General features: G+C 38.4%; 2 protein-coding genes across 5 annotated transcripts in view; one reads left to right on the plus strand and one right to left on the minus strand.

The window, feature by feature from the left end:
* METTL8 (methyltransferase 8, methylcytidine) overlaps positions 1–19,508 on the minus strand; it is an 84,143-nt gene extending 64,635 nt beyond the window's left edge. For all 3 annotated transcript variants that reach the window (XR_006820276.1, XM_046018897.1, XM_046018896.1), the window contains exon 1: positions 19,298–19,508. The gene's annotated coding sequence lies outside the window, so the exon portion shown is untranslated. The remainder of the gene's footprint in view (positions 1–19,297) is intronic.
* A 151-nt stretch (positions 19,509–19,659) lies between these two features.
* The window catches only part of DCAF17 (DDB1 and CUL4 associated factor 17), a 43,955-nt gene continuing 41,207 nt past the window's right edge, over positions 19,660–22,407 (plus strand). The window contains exons 1-2 of one of the 2 annotated variants that reach the window (XM_046018894.1): positions 19,660–20,101; positions 20,504–20,607. In XM_046018894.1, coding sequence (XP_045874850.1) covers positions 19,976–20,101; positions 20,504–20,607 — 230 coding nt within the window. In that variant the 5' untranslated portion in view covers positions 19,660–19,975. The remainder of the gene's footprint in view (positions 20,102–20,503; positions 20,608–22,407) is intronic. The other variant, XM_046018895.1, reaches the window with a different exon arrangement.

Below are 22,407 nucleotides of genomic sequence, written 5' to 3' on the forward strand. Positions count from 1 at the left end.
TCAGCAGTCACATTATGCTGTAAATTTGAATTTTATTGGCTTTGTGATATCTGCAGTTTTCTTTAAGGATTTCATTTACTTATTTGTCAGAGAGAGAGACCAAGCAGGGGGAGCAGAAGGCGGAAGGAAAGGGAGAAGCAGACTCCCCACTGAGCAAGGAGCTGGATGTGGGGCTCTATCCCTGGACCCTGGGATCATGACCTGAGCCGAGGACAGGTGGGCAGCTGCTTAAGTGACTGAGCCACCCAAAAGTCCCTCGTTTGTACTTTGATTTTATACTTGAACAAGAGTTCTGTGCACACAGAGCTAATACCTAGATTTGTGTAACAATATGTCAATTCAAGTCAACCCAGGGGCTTGAGAATTTTTTTTTCTTTTAAGTGGAGGTTTATACATTTTTCAATATTAAGAAATACTATATTAGGAGATTCTGTTCCAGAGAATTCTCCTCTTATTTCTCCTTAATAGCTGAAATACCCCCAAAGTAGGGCAGAATCACCTCAAGTCTTCTCAGAAAGCAATTTCAGGTGAAGAGGCAAAGGTTTTGGACTAAGTTGAATCCAGGCTCTGTGACTTGCTACCACACAACCTATGATATGATATTTAACTTTGTTAATGTCAATTTCCTCAAAATGTGGCTAATAAGATTATTTTAAGATTTAGGAAGGTCAGAGAAGGTGATCTATGTAACACATATATGTGACATAGTGCTGGGTACACGGTAAGTGCTCAATAAACTTCAGCTGATATTATTGTTGTTATCATTAGTCTGGTTCATCTTACAACTTCCACAGGGCTTCATGGACACCAAAGCACCAAGCCTTCCACGTGCTGCTTAGCTTAAACAGACTTAAAGTAGTCCCAGCTTCCCAAGAAGGTTAAAAAAAAAAACTAATTTACCAGTGAAGTAGGGAAGTAAGAGTAGAAAGTGCTGAACCCAGTATATAATAAGCCTCAAGTTCAAGTCCTCGTCCAACCCTCTCTTATCATGACTTTTAGAAAAGTCACTTACTTTGCCTGAACCTATTGGCTCATTTGTAAAATGAGGATAATTCTTAAGTTACAAAGTTCTTGCACAGAACATTATAAACTACATAGTACTTCACAAATGTAAAGTCAAGTTACTATTTGGTGAATTCCAGAAACATTTCTAAATGGCACCCCTTAGAGCCTGAAAAGGAAAAAAATGTATCACACAAAAAATTCCCACCTCCCACTGCCGAGCAATCAGGTTTTGAGGTGGGGAATGAGGACAACAAGCCAAACTGAAAGTAACAGTCAAGCCTTTACGTACTGCAACAGTGCAAACAAGAGGCAAAGAGAAGCACCAGCTCTGAGTCTTATATTTCTCCCTGTGGAACAGCAATGGGTGAGGACCACACAGATGCAGCACTGATGGGGGAAACTGTCTCCTGTCTTTCCATGGATCCATGGGCTAGAAGGGGGTTGGAGGTGGGGGTAGAAGAGCAAGGAATGGAAAGGTCCTGAGCCAAAGTGGAGAAAGTATCTCAGCAGTAGTCCCCATTATTGAGCATGACTGCCCAGAGGAGCCTTGACTACAAATCCCCCCAGAAAACTGCAATGCACTGGCTGTGAAAATGGCAGCTTCCTCCTGTGAGGCCTTCCAGGAAAAGTCTTGTAATTGCCTGTGGTCAGGTCTGAAATGCCATGCATAGGATTCTGACCTGCAGCCGGACTCTTCACCGAGAGAAATAAAAAATATGAACATTCCTTACCCAAACATATAAGAAGCCTTATTCCAAGAAATTTTATAAACTAAAAAAAAATCAGTAAATTTAAGAATGATTTTCTGAAGTCCATGAATAATAATGCCATAGCAAGTTGCTTAAAAATAATTGAGAATATTATATTCCTTTTTTTTAAAGACTTTAATCTCTACATCTAACATGGGGCTTGAACTCACAATCCTGCGATCAAGAGTTGCATGCTCTAGTGACTGAGCCAGACAGGCATCACAACAGAATATTATATTTTTAACCTTCAAGGATCACATCATGTAAAGAAACCTCAGTAATCTTCAACCTGAAAAGGTCTTATTTCTAACATCATCTGTAACTCAACTGCTAAGAGCTTAGCACCACATTTTCTATAGAAACTTTTAAAATGGTGATTAAGATAGAAGGTTAGCCCACACATGCTTTTTAAATCCATAATGTGGATGAAAAGAAATTTGTTTGTTTATTTTAAATGATCTTAGAAAACTGGCAAATTCCATTTTCCCAACAGTTGAAACACTGCCAATCCATACTGCCTGGGGCAACATGAATCTTATTTAATACAAAAACAGTATGATTAAATGATAATTCTTTTAAAACAACAACAACAAAACCACATAAAACCTGTCAGCCATTTCTTTGCCACCTGGTAACACAAAGCTTGTCTATAAAGTGATGCTGTTTAACTAAGAAGTAAACCTGTGCACCAAAATAAGTGTTGACCCTTCAAGTAAGTCACTTTGAGAGATTACTATTTATTAAAGTAATAAACATCACTGAAATTCTGTTTTCAGATAATATCCTCCTAGCAAGCTTATTGATTCTTTTTAATTTTTATTTTTTTAATTTAAACTCAATTAGCCAACATACAGTGCATTGTTAATTTCAGAGGTAGAGTTCAGCAATTCATCAATTGCATGTAACACCCAGTGCTCATCACATCACGTACCCTCCTTAATGCCTGTCACTCAGTTACCCCATCCCCCCTCTCCCCTCCCCTTCAGCAACTCTCAGTTTGTTTCCTATGATTAAGAGTCTCTTATGGTTTGTCTCCCTCTCTGATTTCTTCCCATTACGTTTTCCCTCCCTTCCCCTATGATCCTCTGTGCTGTTTCTTCTATTCCTCATATGAGTGGAACCAGATGATTACCGTCTTTCTCTGATTGGGGCTTATTGATTCTTTTTCATATCCTCAGTGGTGTCAAACCCTTTGCTTTAGGATAATACCTTTTTTTTTTTTTTTGAGTCAGTTGTTGTGGGGGTTTTTGCCAGAAATGTATAGACTCCCAATATAACCAGCTTGGAAAGATCATACTCATTGAGATATAGTTTCTGATATGTTCTGTTTCTTTAAGCAAAACCTCATACCTCATAAATCAAGTTCACACAGTACACATTGTACTACCACAAATGATAGTGCCCTTTGTGCTTACTGTTTTTTAAGAAGCCAAAACTATCTGGAAATAAGAGCTGAATTTTTTGGTAAGGTTTTTTTTTTTTTTAACAAATATCAATAGCAAAAATAGAAAATATATAAGGGAAAAGATTCCCCTTATGATTGCAACAAAAGTAATATGAAATACCTAGGAATAAACTTAGCCAGAAATATACAGGATTGATAGGAAGAAAGCTCTACAGCTCTACAGAGGGGCGTGGAAGATAATTTTAATGAATAGGAAGACAGTACATGGGTTTTTGAAGCTGAAGATTCAATATTGTAAAAATGCAAATTCTCAACAAAATCATCCATAAAATTAGAGAAAGGCCACTCAAAATTCCAAAAAATGTTTTTGAGGAACTTGAACAAAAAATTTAAAAGTTCATCTGGAAGAATAAACATGTAGGAAGTGCCTGGAAAATACTGGGAGGCAAACAGTGATGCTACTTGTGGTAGGACTGGGTTAAGGGGGGTAGAGAAGAGCTTACCCTTCCAGACATTATAATACACTATAAAGCAAGTATATCTTATGTCTACAGTGCCAGGATATACAATCAATGCAGTGAAACAGGATAGATAGTCCAGAAACTAGGATAAAATGTATGGAAGAATTCTTGTAATAAAGCTAGTATTTCAAAGCAGTGGTTAAAGGTGGACTAATCAAAAAAGTGTATTAAGAAAATGCACTACCAGGGAGCCTGGATGGCTCAGTCAAGAGAGCATATGACTCCAGATCTTGGGGTTGTGGGTTTGAGACCTACCTTACACATAGAACTAGGAAGGGAGGAAGGGAGGGAGGAAGGGAGGGAGGAAGGGAAGGAAGGAGAGAAGGAGCGAGGAAGGGAAGGAAGGAGAGAGGGAGGGAGGAAGGAAAGGAAGGGAAGAAAGAAAGGAAAGAAGAAGGAAAGGGGCACCTGGCTGGCTCAGTCGGTGGAGCATGGGACAGTTGATCTTGGGGTTGTAGGCTGGAGTCCCATTTTCGGTGTAGAGATTACTTAAAAAAAAAAAAAAACTTGAAAGAAAGAAAGAAAGAAAAAGGCTACTTATTTTGGAAAGAATAAAGTTACATGCCTATGTTACACCTAACACCAAAATAAATTCCAGGTAAGTTTAAGTTTTGAATATAAAAAATACTCAATAGGCCTAAAAATATACAGGTGAATACTTACTTAAAAGTGGGAGTAGAAAAGACTCTTTTTAATATGATACCAAAGCTATAAAGTAAAAAAGAAAGAAAAAGACTAATAGATTGCTTAAAAGATGTATGGGAGGATATGCTCTAGAAGACTCTGGTGAAGATACTTGCAAAACACTACAATGTATTACTAATATGTAAGGAATGCTTTAAAAATACTAAGGAATGCTTAGGAAATACTTAGAAATGACCTCAGCACAAAATACACCAATGCCACCAACAAACATTCACAAAAGAAATGGAAATGGCCACCAGACCCTTAAAAATATTTATCACACTAACAAAAAATGTTTTGGGGGATGCTTCCAATGGCAAGTAACAGAAGACCCTATCCAAACTGGCTTAAATAATAAGAGAATAATATCTCTCATAACTAGAAGTCCAGAGGTTGGGTAAGCTCTAGGTGTGGTTTTATCTTTAGTTCTATAATGTCAGCAAGGACCTAGGTTCTTGCATTTCTCTATCCTGCTCTTAGCAGGATCACTTTCCTCCCTAAGGCTGGTTCCCTTTGCCACAAAATGGCTGCAGCAGTTCCAGGTATCATAACTAATATGGTAACATCCAGAGGAAGAAAGGGACCATTTCTTCCTTATATCTTTGTAGGAATGGGGAAATTTTCTCACAAGCTCCTCAACATGTTTACTCTCAGATTTCACTGGCCAGAAATTGAGGGCACAAACTATTACTACACCAGTTTCTGGTAAGAGAATGGGTTCCTACAATTACCTTAGAGGTTCTTAGAGTGTGATCCGGGGATTCCTAGGGGCCCAAAACATATTAAGGGGGTCTTCAAAAGGTCAGAATTATTTTCATAATAATGTCAACATATTATATATCTTTTTTACAATGGTGGCAGTTGCACGATGGTGCCCAGGCAATGGTGGATAAAACTGCTGGCATCTTCATCTGAATCAAGGCAGTTGTACCAAACTATACTGCAGGTGACTATTTTCTTCACCAACCATGCAACGACAGGAGGGGGGAAAAAAAGCCAGTTTCACTTAAGCATCTCTTTGACGAAGCAATAAAAATTGTTTTCATGGAACACCATTTTTACTTTGGCATTTTCTCAAAAACAAAATAAGCCTGTCAGGAAAACACTAATACCACTTGTTGCCATTAATAAAATTCAAGCTTTTAAGAAAAAAATTAGAATTCTAGAAAACTTGTGCCTACCACAGTGAGCTTAACAGCTTTCTGACACTTAAACACTGTTCCGATGAGAAAAAGGTATTTTTGATACAGTATAATGAAATGTGTCAACTGCACAGCTCAGTGAACCAATACATTCCAGATGAGACACATGATATCACAAAATCATGCCTGGGAAAAGATCTATTTAAAGTGCAAGACAGTCAAAGGATTTTAATGTAACAGAGTATGAAAAGTTCACTGACATGGTTTCAAGTGTTATATTGTAATTAACCTTTACGAAACTACTGCCTATTGGAATTTGGTATAGTATCAAAGAATATTCTCATTCATCCTAAGAGACCTTTTAAGTACTCTTCCTCTTTCTAACTACTTACATTGTTCTAAATTTTATTTTTTAAGGTTCTTACTTATTTGAGACAGAGCAAGAGAGAAAGGGCATGAGAAGGGGGAAGGGGCAAAGGGACAGGGAAAAATAGATTCCCTGCTGAGCAGGGAGCCTGATGCAGGACTTGATCCCAGGACCCTGGGATCATGACCTGAGCCAAAAGCAGACGCTAAACCGACTGAGGCACCCAGGCATTCCTAACCACTTACATTTCTGCATGAGATCAGATTTTCTTCATGCATATAAACCAGAACAACATATCATAACAGACTCAATGAAGAAGCAAGCATAAGAATCCAGTGAAAGAGGTAGGAGGATTAAGAGGTGCAAACTTGTAGTCATAAAATAAGCTGCAGAGACAAAAAATACAGCATAAGAGATATAGTCAATAATACCATAATAACATTGCATGGTGACAGACAGTGAGTACACTTATCACAGTAAGCACTGAGTAATGTGTAGAATTGTTAAATCAATATCTTGTACACCTGAAACTAATAAAACACTGTATGTTAAACATACTTAAAAAAAAAAAAAGAAAAAGAATCCAGTCATCTTCTCTTAGGCCAAATATTGAGTAGATTTGCAAAAAAGTAAAACTATGCCACTCTTCTCATTAATCTTTTTTCTTTTGGAAAAGGATTTTGAAAAAAAAAAGTTGGAAAAAGAAAAAAGATTAAAAAAATACTTTTAATAAAAATGGTATTCACATAAATAAAAATTTTAAAAAATGGTATTCACGCTAACATGCAATGGATCTATTATTGTTATTTTAAAATTACTTAGTATTTACATTTTTTCTTAGGTTTAATTTCTAATACGTAAATATTGACAACTATGATCCATATAAATAAAAGCTCTTGGTATAATTTTTCAGTGACAAGGGATCCTGAGATCAAAAAGCTGGAAAACCACTGCCTTATACTAATTTTCTGGGGTGACATGGAGAAAGGAAAGTCCACTGATTCTTTTAAAAAAGAATATGATGGCTTACTTAAGTATCTGACTTATCATTTTGGCAAAGTGAAATGTTGTGATCAGTGATGTGCAAAAACAAGCAACCTCACACGTTGTCAGGGGAGACTGCACTGAAAGACCCTTCCTGAGGAAAGGCAATACCTATGAAAATTCTTTTTTTTAAGGGGGTAAAGGGGCAGGGGGAGAGAAAAAAATTTTAAGCAGGCTCCACACTCAGCACAGAGCCTCATGCAGGGCTTGATCTCACAACCCTGAGATCATGACCTGAGCCAAAATCAAGAGTCAGACACTTAACCAACTGAGTGATCCAGATGCCCTGTATATATATGCAAATTCTTAAGAATAAATTTGTTGGAAAATTCAATTTCTAGAAATATATCTTAAGAATATAATCAGAAGAGGGCGCCTGGGTGGCTCAGTTGGTTAAGCGACTGCCTTCAGCTCAGGTCATGATCCCAGAGTCCTGGGATCAAGTCCCACATCGGGCTCCCTGCTCCTTGGAGAGTCTGCTTCTCCCTCTGACTTTCTCCCCTCTCATGCTCTCTCTCTCAAATAAATAAAATCTTAAAAAAATATATATATAATCAGAAGAATATAAGGATTTGGTTTTTGGTTTGTTTTTTTTTTTAAGATTTTATTTATTTATTTGGCAGAGAGAGAGAGCACGAGCAGACAGACAAGGGAGAGGCAGGGGGAGAAGCAAGCTCCCCAATGAGCAGGGAAACCCACATGGGGCCCAATCCCAGGACCTTGGAATCACAACCCAAGCCAAAGGCAGATGCCTAACTGAGCCACCCAGGCAGACCAGTATATAAGAATTTGTTACAGCATTGTTGTACATTATCCTGAAAAACTGCAGGCCATCTAAATATTCATCTTTAGAAAACTGACTAAAAAAACTGACTAAATTACTATATATCCATTATATATATTATATATATATACACACATACATATATGAGAGAAAAACACATTGAATGAAGAAAAAGGGAATTTGAATTAGTATGGACTTAGATTTATAATAATGTAGTAGTATTGCCTTATTAATTATAACAAATTGTCATGATAATATAAGATTTTAATAATATAGAAACTATGTTAGTCGGGGTGATGAGATCAGGCCCCATGATGGACTGCAGGACCCAATCCTATATATTTAAATATACAATAATAATTATATATATTAAAATGTTGCTAATGATATGGAAAGAAGTCAATTATTTATTAGGTGGGGAAAAAAACAGGTACAGAATAGTACCTATAGTAAGATCTCATTTTAAAAAATATATATAAAAACAAATATACATATGCATAGAAAAAGTCTGGAAGAATTTACAGTTTTCTCTGATTGAAAGACTCAGGGAGATCCTTCTATTGTTTCAATATATCCCCAAAATGTTCTTTTCTTTTTCTTTGTAAGTAAATTCAAATAACCTTTATACTCAGGAAACATAAAAATATTTTTATAATCACTAAGTATATAAACTCTACACAATATCTATGGGTAAAGAATTCATGCTTGGAAAGGAAGGGGAAAAAAAGATGTTATGGGCAGTAGTGACAGTAAAACTCGAAAACTGTAAATTTTTTTTAGAGGTCACCCATTTACATGGAAGAAAAGATGCCATGGAATCTGTGAGAACCCGGTAAAGGGACCCAGGCAGGGTGCTGTGGCCAGTTGGATCCAGGACCCAAACACCCAAGAGCCAAAAAAGTTCAAAGACTAGTTTTTAAAAACTCCAATTTGTTAGACCACAAGGCCGACAACGGCAGATGCTCTGAAGGTGGGGGCAAAGAACCTTGAAAGGGAAAGCAATTATTGGAAAAGACAAAGAGTAGCATGAGGACATAGAAGACAAATAACCCATGCTACAATACCAAATTCCAGTTACCTAGAAACATCCTATTCACCAGCTACAGTGGGTAAGTACCACATTGTTATCTGATGTTATGGCTGTTCTCTCTTTCCATTTGGTAACTGTTTTTGGGTGCCAGAACCTTTTCATTTATAGTACTTGTTAATCATCAGACACCAGTCCTGTCTGCCCAGCTAGCCTTTGAGGCCAGCTCCTGGGAAAGCTCGTGCACCCTCTGCTGGTCAGCTTCACTCTAGGACAAGAGGGTCTATGTCCTAAGGAGACAACAAATCAGAGGGATATGCTCTTGTGTTCTCTATACAGCTAATTTCAGTGAAGAGTTTGAAGGCTAGTTCCTCAAACTGCTACCTGAAGGAAACAATTCCAGATAAAAACAATGCCTTCCTTTGTCACACCAAAGAAAAACATCATAAAAACTAAAGTGCTGTGAGAAAATTTCCTATCAGTGTTCGTATATATTTCAGGCAGAGAAGTAAAAGGCCTAAAACATGTTTTCATATACATTTTTAAAATAATACAATCCATTTTGTTTCAAATGTCACGAAAATTTTAGATGCTGACCCCTAAATCTGAGGGATTCGTACCGTAGGCAGTACCTTGCCCTAAAAGGGGAATGGACATTTCAATAGTAAATCTACTGAAAAACCAAATAAAGTTAACTTTAGAGTTTATGTATGTGGCATGTCTATGCCCATAAAAAAGTAGATCCTGCCAGGCTTTGTAGCGTCTGCATTCACTCGGTCAATACTATTTATACAGCATGAAACTGGGGGTGGCAATCCACCAGTTCTGGCCTTGCTTTCTCTTGAATCTTTATAATCTTAATAATCTCCCCCTATGAAAAAAGTATTACAGACACTGTACTGTTGGAGTGACCGGCTAAAAATCAGTACTCTAAAGAAGGGAGATTCAGTAAAATTCAGCTATAAACACAGAGCTCCCCCAAATTAAGATCAAAACAAAGTAGTAATGATAAATGGAATCAAATATTTCTTTAGTATCTGCTAAATGCCAGGCATTACCTCCAGTGCTTTACATATGATAACTCATTTAGACCTCCCAAGAACCCACTTAACAGATAAGGAAATGAGTGAGGCGCAGAGAGGTTAAAGTAATTCTAGTTACTTAGCACACCCAGGCTGGCACAACTAGCAGGTTGTGAGGCTGATATCTGAACCCAGGAAGGCCGCTGAGTTCCTCTTAACCACTAAATCTATGCTGCCTCTATACAGTGGCATCTACCATATTCCTATTGCATTTTTAAAGCAAACTTTTAATTTTAGAACAGTTTTAGATTTACAGAAAAGTTACAGATGGTACAGAGAGCTCCCATATTCTAACATCGTTTCCTTTCTTTCTTTTTTGAGAGAGGGGAAAGCAGGGGTGCACAATTGGGGGTGGGGGAGAGGGAGAGAGAGAATCTTAGGCTCCACATCCAGAGTGCAGCCCACTGTGGGGCTTCGATCTCACCACCCTGAGATGATGACAGGGTACCCCAATACTACTACATTATTATAAACCTAAGTCCATATTTTATTCAAATTCCCTTTGTTTTCATCTGATGTGTTTTTCTCTCACAGAATTCCATCCGGGCACCACATTATATTTTGTGATTAGGTCTCCTTAGGCTCCTCTTTGGTTCTAATAGTTTCTCAGAGTTTCTTTGTTTTTGAGGACCCTGACAATTTTGAGGAATACTGATCAAGTATCTTGTAGAATGTTCCTCAAATATTTTTGAGGTTATTTTTCTCATGACTGGATTGGGGTTTGGGTTTCAGAGAGAGAAAAAAAAACCCACAGAAGTAAAGTGCCATTCTTATCACATCATATCAAGGGTATTCAGGATATGAACATGACTTACCATGGGTTGATGTTAATCTTGATCACTGGCTGTGGAGTGACTGACAAGTTTCTCCACTGTGAAGTTATTCCCTTCCCTCTTTCCACAGTGTATTCTTAGAAGTCACTACAGGAAGCCCACACTTACGGAGTAGGGAGTCTTTAAGGGTAGAGTATATACACAAATTATTTGGAATTCTTTTGTGTGGGAGATTTGTTTCTTCTCCCCCACTTACTTATTTAATCATTTGTTTCTATCAGTATGGACTCATATTTATTTATTTAAAGATTTTATTTATTTGACAGACAGAGATCACAACTAGGCAGAGAGGCAGGCAGAGAGAGAGGAGGAAGCAGGCTCCCCGCTGAGCAGAGAGCCTGATGCAGGACCCGATCCAAGCACCCTGGGATCATGAACTGAGCTGAAGGCAGAGGCTTTAACCCACGGAGTCACCCAGCGCCCCCTCATATTTATTTTAAACTGTGGATTACTACCCAACACTACTTTATTTTATTGCTCAAACTCTCCCTGTTTTGGCCATGAAGCGCTCTTCCTCCTGTAGTTTCTTCTATAGTTAGCTCCTGTATCTTTTTGACATACTCCCATCATTGTGTTTTGTTTTTGAGCACTTCCTCACTTTCCGGTACAAGATATTGCACGCTCATATTGTATATTCCTTGACCCAGTCCTAGAAATCAGCTAGTTTTCCAAAGAGTACTGGGTCCTTTTTTTGGAGAACAGACAAGGTACTGGGTGTGCTCCTTGCTACTAGGCTGCTTATAGGCCCTCTCAATTGACAAAAGAAGGAAATATATGTAGGTATACTAAACCTTGGTTAAATACATGTCTTTATAAATGTTTCTATATGTATCCCTCTCTATCTACAGCAAGCTAGAGTTCATACTTTATCAACTGGAGTAGAGTGCTTATGTACAGTTCCTATTGCCTTTAGTTTTAGTCGTATTTTCAAAGTTACTTAGGTCAGCTTGGCCCCTTTCAGTGAGGTTATTGCATGTATCTGTAATAAAGTTAGATTCTTTTATCAGTCAGCCTTCTATCCAGAACCCTATTTCTCCTTATTTATTTTTAAAATTTTGCTTATGTCAAGATAATTTATTCTTTGTGGTGTAGCGCTCTATGGATTTTAACAAATGCAGTGTCATATAACCACCATTGCAAAACCATGGAATAGTTTCACCACCCTAAAAAAATCCTCTGTGCTACCAAATCAACCCTCTCCCTTCTCTAAACTCCGTTTCAATTACATTTCCCTAACACAGAATGTACTCAACATCATTGCATCTCATCCTTTCCCCTGACAACACGTTCACATTTATAAACCCATGTAATTCTCACTTCAATCCTGAGTATTTCCTCCTAGCGGATGGTTGAATGAAACTCCCTGAGAATAAGTAGCTTGGTTAAGATCTCACTAAGTGGCGGTGCTGACACTACAACTTGTGCCTTTTGACTTCTGGTGTGATGCTCTTTCTACTACACAACACTGCTGCCTTGTTTCCAGCTGGAAGGGGGATGGTTATGCAGAGAGACAAGAAGAGGAGAAGACAGAAATGGTGGTAGTGATCATATCTTACACTAATGGAAACTTTTACACTAAAAATACTGATGTGGAATTCTAGTTCTGGTAATTTGGTGAACTGACACCCTGAAAACCTTTCTGTTATAAAATACTCCCAAAAGCAGAATAGATAAAAAAATATGTGTATCTTATTAAAATACACTACTGAGCCAAAAACAAAGAAAAATGCTTGGAGATCAAAAGCTAGCAGAAGTCCAGGAAGCTGAGTGAGAACTGAAGTGACCAGAGGCCCAAATCCCACAATGTATAAAAAACAAACATAACACAAAAACTTATCGAAATAAACTAAACCTTATTTTAATATTAGAAAATATATTTAGGTAATTCACCACATTATCAGATTAAAGGAAAAATTATATTATAATTATCTTAGCAGATACAGAGAAAGTAGCTGATTGAATTCAACACCATTCATAATTAAAAAATCAAATATACAATACCTTTAACACATACAGAATGGACGAGAATTTCATTAACCTGATAAAGGGTAGTGACCAAAAACTTACAATGCTATCCTAATGGTGAAATATTAGAAATCTTGTTTATAAACAAGAATAAAACAACAATGTCCATTATCACTGGTTTTAATCAATACTGCATTCGAGGTTCTGGCCAGCACAGAAAAGTGCAATAAATAGAAGAAAAGTGTAATAAATTTGAGAAGGAAGCAATCAAACTGTCACAGTTTCCTGAGGACATGATTATCTATCTACATGGAAAAATCCTCCAAACTTTACAAATGACTTTTTTTTTTTAAACAAATACAATTATTACTACTAAAGATAAAGTCTGGCAAGGTTGCTAAATAAAAGACCAATATACAAAAAGAAAATTTGCATTTTTATGTACTTGCAAAAATATAGTTAGAAAATCTAATTTAAAAATTTACCATTTATAACACTAACCAAAAATATAATGTATTTAGGAAGTTTGAAATATGCAAATCCCTCAAGAAAAAAATTATAGAACTTCGTTGAAAGACACTACAGATCTAAATAAATGGAGAGGCATATGGTCTTCATAAGTAGGATAATTTGATATGGTAAAGATGTTAGTTCTCTTCAAGTTGATATACAGATTTAATGCTATAACAATCAAAATTTCAATAAGGCTTTTTGTGGAACTAAAGTTGATTTTAAAAGGTATATGAAAATGCAAATGGCAAAAAAGAAATAAAATACTCCTGAGAAAAAGGAATAAGGTAGAGGAGTTGTCCTACCAGCTCTCAAGCCTTACTACAAAAGTGGTCGGGTATTAGCCCAGGAATAGAAACAGACCAACAGAACAGAAAACAGGGCCTAGAAACATCATTCAGGGCTTAGCTCAATGTAAACTTGATATACAATAGAGTTAGCACTGCAGATTTGTGAAGAAATGAGGGCCCTTCAAAAAAATGGCTCTGGGACAAGTAGTTATTCATGTAGAAAAAAAAAAACTAGGGATAATAAATAGGTATTTATTTAAGCTGTTAAATTTGTGGTAATCTGTTACAAAGCAATAGAAATACACTCTTTACCAGGAGACAGGTTTAAGGATGTCTACAGCAATACCTTCCTAAGAATAAAAAACTTGAAAGAAACAAAATCCCGGTCAAAAGAAAATGGATAAATTATAGTAAATTCATACAATGAAATACTACATAGCAGTAAAATAAATGAAATGAGCTATAGGTACTTTGTCAAATGTTGAAAAAACGTTGAAGAAAAAATAGGCAAGAAAAGTAGAAGAATCTGTAAATATAGTATGATTCAATCTATATGATGTTCAATACACTCAAAGCAATATTTTGTTTTTTATTTCTTGTCTTTTTTAAAAGATCTTATTTATTTATTTGAGGGAGATAGTGAGCAAGAGAGAGCATAAGCCAGGGGAGGGGCAGAGGGAGAAGGAGGAGCAGACTCCCTGTGGATCAGGGAGCCTGATGTGGGACTGATCCCAGGATGCTGGGATCAGGAAATGAACCGAAGGCAGACACTTAACCAACTGAGCCACTCAGGCACACAATATTTTAGTTTAAAGAAAAAAGAAAGTTCTGGGAACCAGGAAAGACATAAAGAAGATGTCAAAGTTTTAGGTAATGTCCTGGGTCTTTCTTATAAGTTGATGATAAATATATGAGTATTCTTTTTATAATTATTATTTATATATTATGCTCTGTTATCTATGCATGTTTTTATTTGTTTGTTTTTTAAGATTTTTATTTATTTGAGACAGCGAGTAAGCTAGAACCTACAAGCAGGGGAGCAGCAGAGGAAGAAGGAGGAGCAGGCTCCCTGGAGCCCCATGCGGGGCTCGATCCCAGGACCCTAGGACCATGACCCTGGCCCAAGGCAGATGCCCAAATGATTGAGCCACCCAGGCCCCCCATACATGTTGTTTAAATAATAAGATAATTTAAAAATAAGAATAGTTCACAAACTTTACTACCAACCTTTAAACCTAAATCTTTCTGGATTTTACACATGCATGAGTGTACTTCATGTTCAAACAAATATGAATATAGAAAAAAGGAAACATAAGAACCAAACTTGTGGTCAAAAGCCTCAATAATTTAAAAACAAATTTCCAAAAGTGATTCTCACCTAAACTATACCAATTACCTGTTAAATGGTCTATTTCATTCTTGTTCCTAAAGGGAATGTCCTATCACTAGTGATTTTTCCATTAAATTACCATGGTCCCACATGCTCTGACTCCAGACCCACTGGGACCTGATTTTATTTCCTTCTTCCCACATGCCCTAACCACAGAACAGATCCTAACATTCCTTAGCATTAATGTCTAAAAAGCTGATGTGTAAGTTTACTAAAAGATAGGTATTGCTTCATAGACATCACATCGTAAGTAGTTCCCTGCTTTCCATTTATTCTGAGGAGTTTTGGGATGCTTATTTGTGGTTCTGCTTAATATGATTTCACTTGAATCTTTTCTTTTCTTCATTGTTAGTTTCTACTACATTAGAAGCCTTATCAATTCTACTTCCAAAATACATCTTGAATCTGTTCAGTTCTTTTCATTTCTCCTGCTACCATTCCAGCCCAAACACTATCATTGGTTACCTGAACCAAATGAACAGTCAGTCACCTGTTTCCTTGCTTCCATTCTTGTCTCCCCACAGTACATTCTCCACATTATAAAGATTTTATTACAACACAAATCAGATCATGTCACTCTCTTTCTTCAAGTCCTCCTTTGGCTTTCTATTACAACAGAATAAAATCCAAAATTCCTTCTAGCCTACTTCTCCAAGTTCATCTCTCTCATGCACACTAAAGCACCACACTGACCTGACAGTTTTAGAAAAAACCAAGGCTGTTATTGCCTTGCAGACACATTCAAGCGTCTTCCTGCCTGGACTACTCTAACCTCAGTTTTTTTGCAGACTGGCCCATCCTCATCATACAGGGCTTAGCTCAAAAGTCCATTCTCAAAAAAAAAAAAAAAAAAGTCCAATCTTCAAAGGCCTTCTGTGACTACTCTGGCTAATGCAAAGCTTCCAACCACACTCTATCAAACTCATCACCCTGTTTTATTTTCATTACAGCCCTTATCACTAACTGAAATCTTATTTTTAAAATCTATATATTTATTATCTATCTCCCTCCATATGTAGGGACCTTGTCCATCCCATTCACTGTTATACCCTACGCCAAAATAGTTCCCAGTAAAATGTACATGAAAATAATTACTTTCTGACTAAATGACCTCTTGTGGTTTTGGTTCAAATTTATCTCTGAACAAATGTTCAAGTTTAATAACCTGAATGCTTTATTCAGTTATACTATGCTTCTTCTTTTTATTTATTTATTTTAAGATTTTATTTATTTATTTGACAGAGAGATATCACAAGTAGGCAGAGAGGCAGGCAGAGAGAGATAGAGAAGCAGGCTCCCCACTGAGCAGAGAGCCTGATGCGGGGCTCATTCCCAGGACCCTGAGATCATGACCCAAGCCGAAGGCAGAGGCTTAACCCACTGAACCACCCAGGTGCCCCATTATGCTTCTTTAAACAAAGTATATGAACAAAAAGCATTTTACTAACTTCTGAATTCATATCTCTTCTTTTCTGTCTTTAAAATATGATGGTAGGGGAGCCTGGCTGGCTCAGTCGGTAGAGCATATGACTCTTGATCTTGGGGACATGAATTCAAGCCTCATGTTGGAAGTAGATTACTTAAAAAAATAAATTAAAAAATACATTTAAAAAATCATGATAAATATGGTTAAGTATTCTGTAAACACAAAGGCACAGACTGAAAAAGAAAAAACAAAAACAAAAAACAATGTTTGTTTTATGTCTGAAATTGAGAAGTTACTTTCAAATCCTAAACTAGGGATATCTGTGCAAGCCATTTTACCGTCAACAAATGGAAAAAATATCTACTTTGTAGGTAGGACTATTGGGGATTTAAATTTTTAAAAAGTTATTTCTTCTTATGAACATTGTGGTTTCCTACTGATTTAAAGAATAAAGGGATTCTATACATTGTCCTTAGAATAGCCATTTAATCAACGTACATATGCACCCTTCGTATACTGCCTAAAATTTGGTCAATGCATATGTATGTTGAATGAATGAATGGACTACTCTAAAAACAATATGTTGGGGGGCACCTGGCCAGGTCAGTCAGTAGAACAAGTAATTCTTGATCTTGGGATCATGAGTTCAAGGCCCACGTTGGGAATAGAGCCTCTGGGTTTTTTTGTTTTTGTTTTAAAGCTTTCATTTATTTATATGACAGAGAGAGAGATCACAAGTAGGAAGAGAGGGGCAGAGAGAAGGGGGGCAGCAGGCTCCCCGCTGAGGAGAGACCAATGCCAGGCTGGATCCCAGGACCCTGAGATCATGGCCTGAGCCGAAGGCAGAGGCTTAACCCACTGAGCCACCTAGGCACCCCTAGGGAATAGAGCCTCCTTTAAAAAGAAAAAGAGAGAGAGAGAAGAATAAAAACATATGTTGGGAAAACAGACAAACAACAATTCTAATATTGTGCAGCAAACAATATATGCAAAATAACATGTCAGAAGAGGCAAGACCATAACTAAAGTGAAGGGGTCAGGAAAAGTGTCTGAGTAGAGCTGTGATAGCTGGGATGAGTCATGAGATAAATAGGTAAGAGAAAGAAAGGAAGGAAGCATCAAAGATACAAAGATGTATCTTTGAGATGCAAAGATACACTGGCTTGAGCAGCAAGTGAGCAACATTCAGAACCACAAGAGCAAATGTTAAGGATGGACAAAGAAATAAGGCTGAAAGTGTGGGCAAGATGCAGATAACAATGCCGATACTACATTAAGGGATTCAGATTTTGTCTTATAAGGCACCTACACAGACCCCAGATGTAGCCCCAAGGCCATGTTTCTCTTAGAGAAACCTTTTATTTTCAGCTTGATAAAAATAAAAAACAAAAACGTTTTTTAAAAGGATATTCTGGATCATCTGAATGGCCACCTTTTAACTGATGACTGTCGTAAGATTTCAGTTCACATGTTTGTGTTCAGCAGTGCACTGGCAAACAACTGGTACCATTTGTCACTGGCAGAGGTTAATGAGAAAGAAATGGGAACTACTTTATGTAAATGATGGTGTTTGACAAGTGAAGGTCAAATAAAATCATGACACATTGAATAAAGGAAAGCTTTGCAGTGGTTTAAAGAAAGAAAAAGACCTTTTCTAAGGAAATTATGCTATGGAGGACAGTGAACATTTGCTTTTGAAGCTTATTAGGTCCAGCAAAAACAGTCTCATTGGTAACAAAGAATATGTATTCGTTTGAATTTATTTGTTTTATAATTGTGCTTCATTTAACTTATAACTGGGAGTTGCAGTCATATAAGATATACAACATAAGGAGTTTATATATAGTTTTATATTTGCATATATTTAACATACTGAAAATATTTTAAGTTAACAATAGAGAATCCTGGGTATCGACTCAGGCTTGAGAAATTCTGTTCTGGGAGCCACTGAAGATTTTACTGAAGAAATGACAAATTTGTGCTTTAGAAAAACCACTCTGGCAGCAGCATGGAGGGTTGGAATCGCAAGTACTTAAGCAAGGCAAGAAGGAGGATACTTAATATAATAACGTGATAAAATTGTGAGGCCCTAAATTACTGAGGTGATATAAAAAGGAGACGGATAGGAGTCAGAATCAAAAAGATTTGGTTGTGGGTGAGGAAAGGAAGGTATTCAGGAGGACAGCCCACTGGGTGAGTTAGTGGTAAGATAAAAACCACAGGAAGACAAAACAAGTGAGGGTGAAGGGAAATAAGAAGAGAAAGATGATGAATTTAAGTCAGCAATGATTTGAATTTCATTCCATCCAAAGAAAATCCAGTTCTCGTTTCTGGGTCCCAGTTTTCTCAGTGACAGCTGCATTCATGAATTACCAAATTAACTATTATAGCGCGCTCTAAAAATACACATAGCACTCCACAGTATGCTGTAAATAAGTCATGAAAAATCAGCAAAAGCCTAGGCCCTGAAGGAAATTCAGGAGGGTTAAAAAGAGATGTGACAAATTGTTACTGAACACTTAAATTGTGACCCAACGCACTCACCCATATGGTACTCTGCTGTCAGTCAGAGGCGATCGTTCTCTTGCCCAAGAAGGAACAAGAGGTAGCGAGCCGAGCCCACGTGGAAGATGCAAAGACACCACCCTCAAGGGGCTTGCAAAGCAATGGGGCACACATAGTGAACGATTACTGAAAATGTAATGTCGTAGGAACTTTGATCCTACAGGCAGGGGTCGTTGACAAAGTTACCTTTTACTCAGAGGAATCAACGTGGAATATCTTAGTCCGATAAGAATGTAAACATTTCATATTTTATTACCAAAAGGGGGGAAAAAAAAAAAGAGGCGAGAGTAAGGAAAATAATTATTGCAAAACCAGCCTGTGTCCCCGCAGGCCACGGAAGGGCGAGCTCTGGAAAAGAGTAATTCAACCCTAGTTTGGTGGGAATGCAAGCATCTTTCACCACTAACTCATCATTCAATAGCATAATGTTTATAGACCCAAAATGTTTAACCGTCAACCTCATCCACAACGTCCAACGTGCGACTGAAGGGAAAGCCGCGGGGCGTACCTTTAGCACGGACGCAGCTTTGGGGGAGGGGAGTCGCACTCGATATAGCCCTCTCGGCACCCGGCCAGGGCCTCCCAGAACGAAAGTCGGGGGAGTGAGGGTACCGGTGAGGCACGATTCGCACAGTAAACCGACACCAGGAGCCGGCAGTACAGCGCCCCCGGGGCTCTGGCCCGCGCCGCGTGCAGAGCCGGAAAGAGATGTCCGCCGCACAGCGCAGCCTCCAGGCCGCCGGGCTGGGCGGGGCCACGACTGGTTGGAGGCGGGGCCGACGCAAGCGCTCCCTTCGCGCCGCCTGATGGGAATTGTAGTTCTGGGAATTAGCCAGGCTTCCTCAAAGGGCTCTGGGAACTACACTTCTTGTTGAGGGAACGGTTCCCGCAGGCCGCGCGTTACGGGGGCGTCACACTGCCCGCACCGGGGTCCAGAGCGGCATAGTGTTTGAGGGGCTGGCCGGAAGGGGGTGTCTTTTCCTTCACTCTGCGCTCAGACGGTGCCGATCCGTGTTATCTTGCCTCGTTGCCGTGCGCTACTGGCCCGGCGCCCGGTGTCAGCTTTTCCTGGGCCCCTCAAGGAGTTGGGGCCTGGAGGTTCGGAGGTAACGGCCGCTGCCTGGCGCGGGAGCGAGGGGCGCTCCCCTCTTCAGCCCAGCCAACCCCGCACCTGGCCCTTGCCTCCATGGGCCCAACTCAGAAACCCAACGTGTGCCGCCAGCTGAGTCGCCGGGCGCTGGGCTTCTTCTCGCGGGACGCAGGCGTGGTGCAGAGGACGAACCTGGGCATCCTGAGGGTGCTGGTGTGCCAGGTGATCGCCGGCGGCTGGGAATGGGGCCAAGGGCAGCGGGGCGACTGGCGGCGAAGCCTCCTCCCGGGGTGCAGTTTTTACGCATTAGGGCCCCCTTTTAAGAAGATCACATGTCTTGAGCGGGGGAATCCAGGCCCCGAACCTGGGGAATTAGTAAATAGCTGTTAGAACCAGCAGATGCTTTCAGTTTTAAGCTTCTTATGTCTTCCTGCAAACGATGTTCCAGAAATTTGGTTACCCCGCTTAACACGTGAGGGCAGAGTGAGGAAGATAGGAACATAATGTTTTAAATAACGTACGTAGGGTTACTTTGAATATTGTAGATTTAACTATCCCACTTAAAATTGGTGCACGGTAGAGACTTATGAGTTATTCCTTAAACCAAAATTCCTTGTCTTTCAGGAAAGTACTAAATTTAAGAATGTGTGGACAACTCATTCCAAGTCACCTATAGCCTATGAGAGAGGAAGAATATATTTTGACAATTATCGGTGCTGTGTCAGCAGGTATCTTTTGGATGAACATTTTTGCTTTAATTCACCTCACTATTAATCTTTACTAATTTTTATAGAACCACATGCTATTTCAGTGCTTAATGAAATAGGGAGAATGAAAAAATTAGCCCAAAATAAGAGTAAGTGGTAAAAATGGGTTGTAATTTTAAAAATCTTGTTAAATCCGAAGTTAGAGATTTCATCTTTGCAAATACCAATTTAAAACGAATTTATAGTGCAGGCAAAATGATGGGTTGCTCAGGGTATGGTACAATGTTTTATTATGCTTAAAAGATATCAGAATTAAGGAAGCCAGATATCTAATAATTAGATACTGCTTTAGAGAGGAATTTTTTTTTTAAGATTTTTATTTATTTATTTGAGAGAGAGAGAGAGAGCAGGAGCGGGGAGAGATGAGAGAAGCAGGCTTCCTGCTGAGCAGGGAACTCAATCCTCAACCCCACAACCCTGGGATCATGCCCTGAGCCACCCAGGCACCCCTAGAGAATTTCCATGTTTTGTTTTGGAAGTACTTGCCTTTTTTTGTTTGTTTTAAGAGAAAAATTTAAACTTGCTTCAAAGAGAGTAGTATAAGTGAACCTCCATATACTCATTACCTAGATTCAAAAGTGATCCAGATTTTGCTGCATTTGCTTTTCTAACCCATTGCCACCTTTTTTTTTTTTTTTACGATTTTTTAATATGTTTATTTGACAGACAGAGATCACAAGTAGGCAGAGAGGCAGACAGAGAGGCAGGCAGCCGAGCAGAGAGCCCGATGTGGGACTCGATCCCAGGACCCCGAGATCATGACCCAAGCGGAAGGCAGTGGCTTAACCACTGAGCCACCCAGGCGCCCCACCATTGCCACCTTTTCCTTGACCTTTTTACTAAGTATTTTAAAGCATGTTCGAAACATCACACCACACTTAAGTTTACTTCTCTAAAAAATATGGACTTTTTTCTTTCTTTTAATAGCTTTATTAAGACATAATTCATATACTATACAGTTCACCTATTTAAAGTATACAATTTAATGGTTTTTGTCTGTTGAAATTCATATTCAATGATAGGAATTTTGATGAACCATTGTGGTTCATATAGGTAACCATCACTACAATTAACATTTTCATCACTTCAAGAAGAAACCCTATTCCATTAGCTGTAGCCCCTATCAACATTACCCATAAGCAACTGCTAGTATACTTTATGTTTCTGTAGATGCACCTGTTCTGAACATTTCATATAAATTGAATCACATAGTATGTGGTCTTTTGTGATTGACTTATTAGTAGATTACCAGTATATTATAAGAGAATATAACTCAAGAACAGCCAGATAGAAGAGATATGTGGATATGTGGGAAGGGGCATGGTATATCCATGCTTTTTGAGCATACTACTGTCCCTAAATCTGTATGTGTTCACGAACCCAGAATTTTCTCTCCTTTGGTAATATATACATTTAGTGCTATTCATTTCCCTCAAGCTCTGTTTTTGCTGCATCCCACAAATGTTCATATATTTTATTCATCTTCATTTTGTTAAAAATATTTTAAAATTTCTCATGAAACTTCTTTGACCCATGTGTTAATTAGAAGTCTGTTGTTTCATCTGCAAATCTTCTGGGATTTTCCAGCTTTCTGTTATTGACTTTTTTTTTTAAGATTTTATTTATTTATTTGACAGGCAGAGATCACAAGTAGGCAGAGAGGCAGGCAGAGAAAGAGGAGGAAGCAGGCTTCCTGCTGAGCAGAGAGCCTAATGCAGGGCTCCATCAGTCGATCAGTCGCAGGACCTTGGGATCATGACC

This window comes from Meles meles, chromosome 9, assembly GCF_922984935.1.
Source record: "Meles meles chromosome 9, mMelMel3.1 paternal haplotype, whole genome shotgun sequence".
Taxonomy (NCBI): Eukaryota; Metazoa; Chordata; class Mammalia; order Carnivora; family Mustelidae; genus Meles; species Meles meles.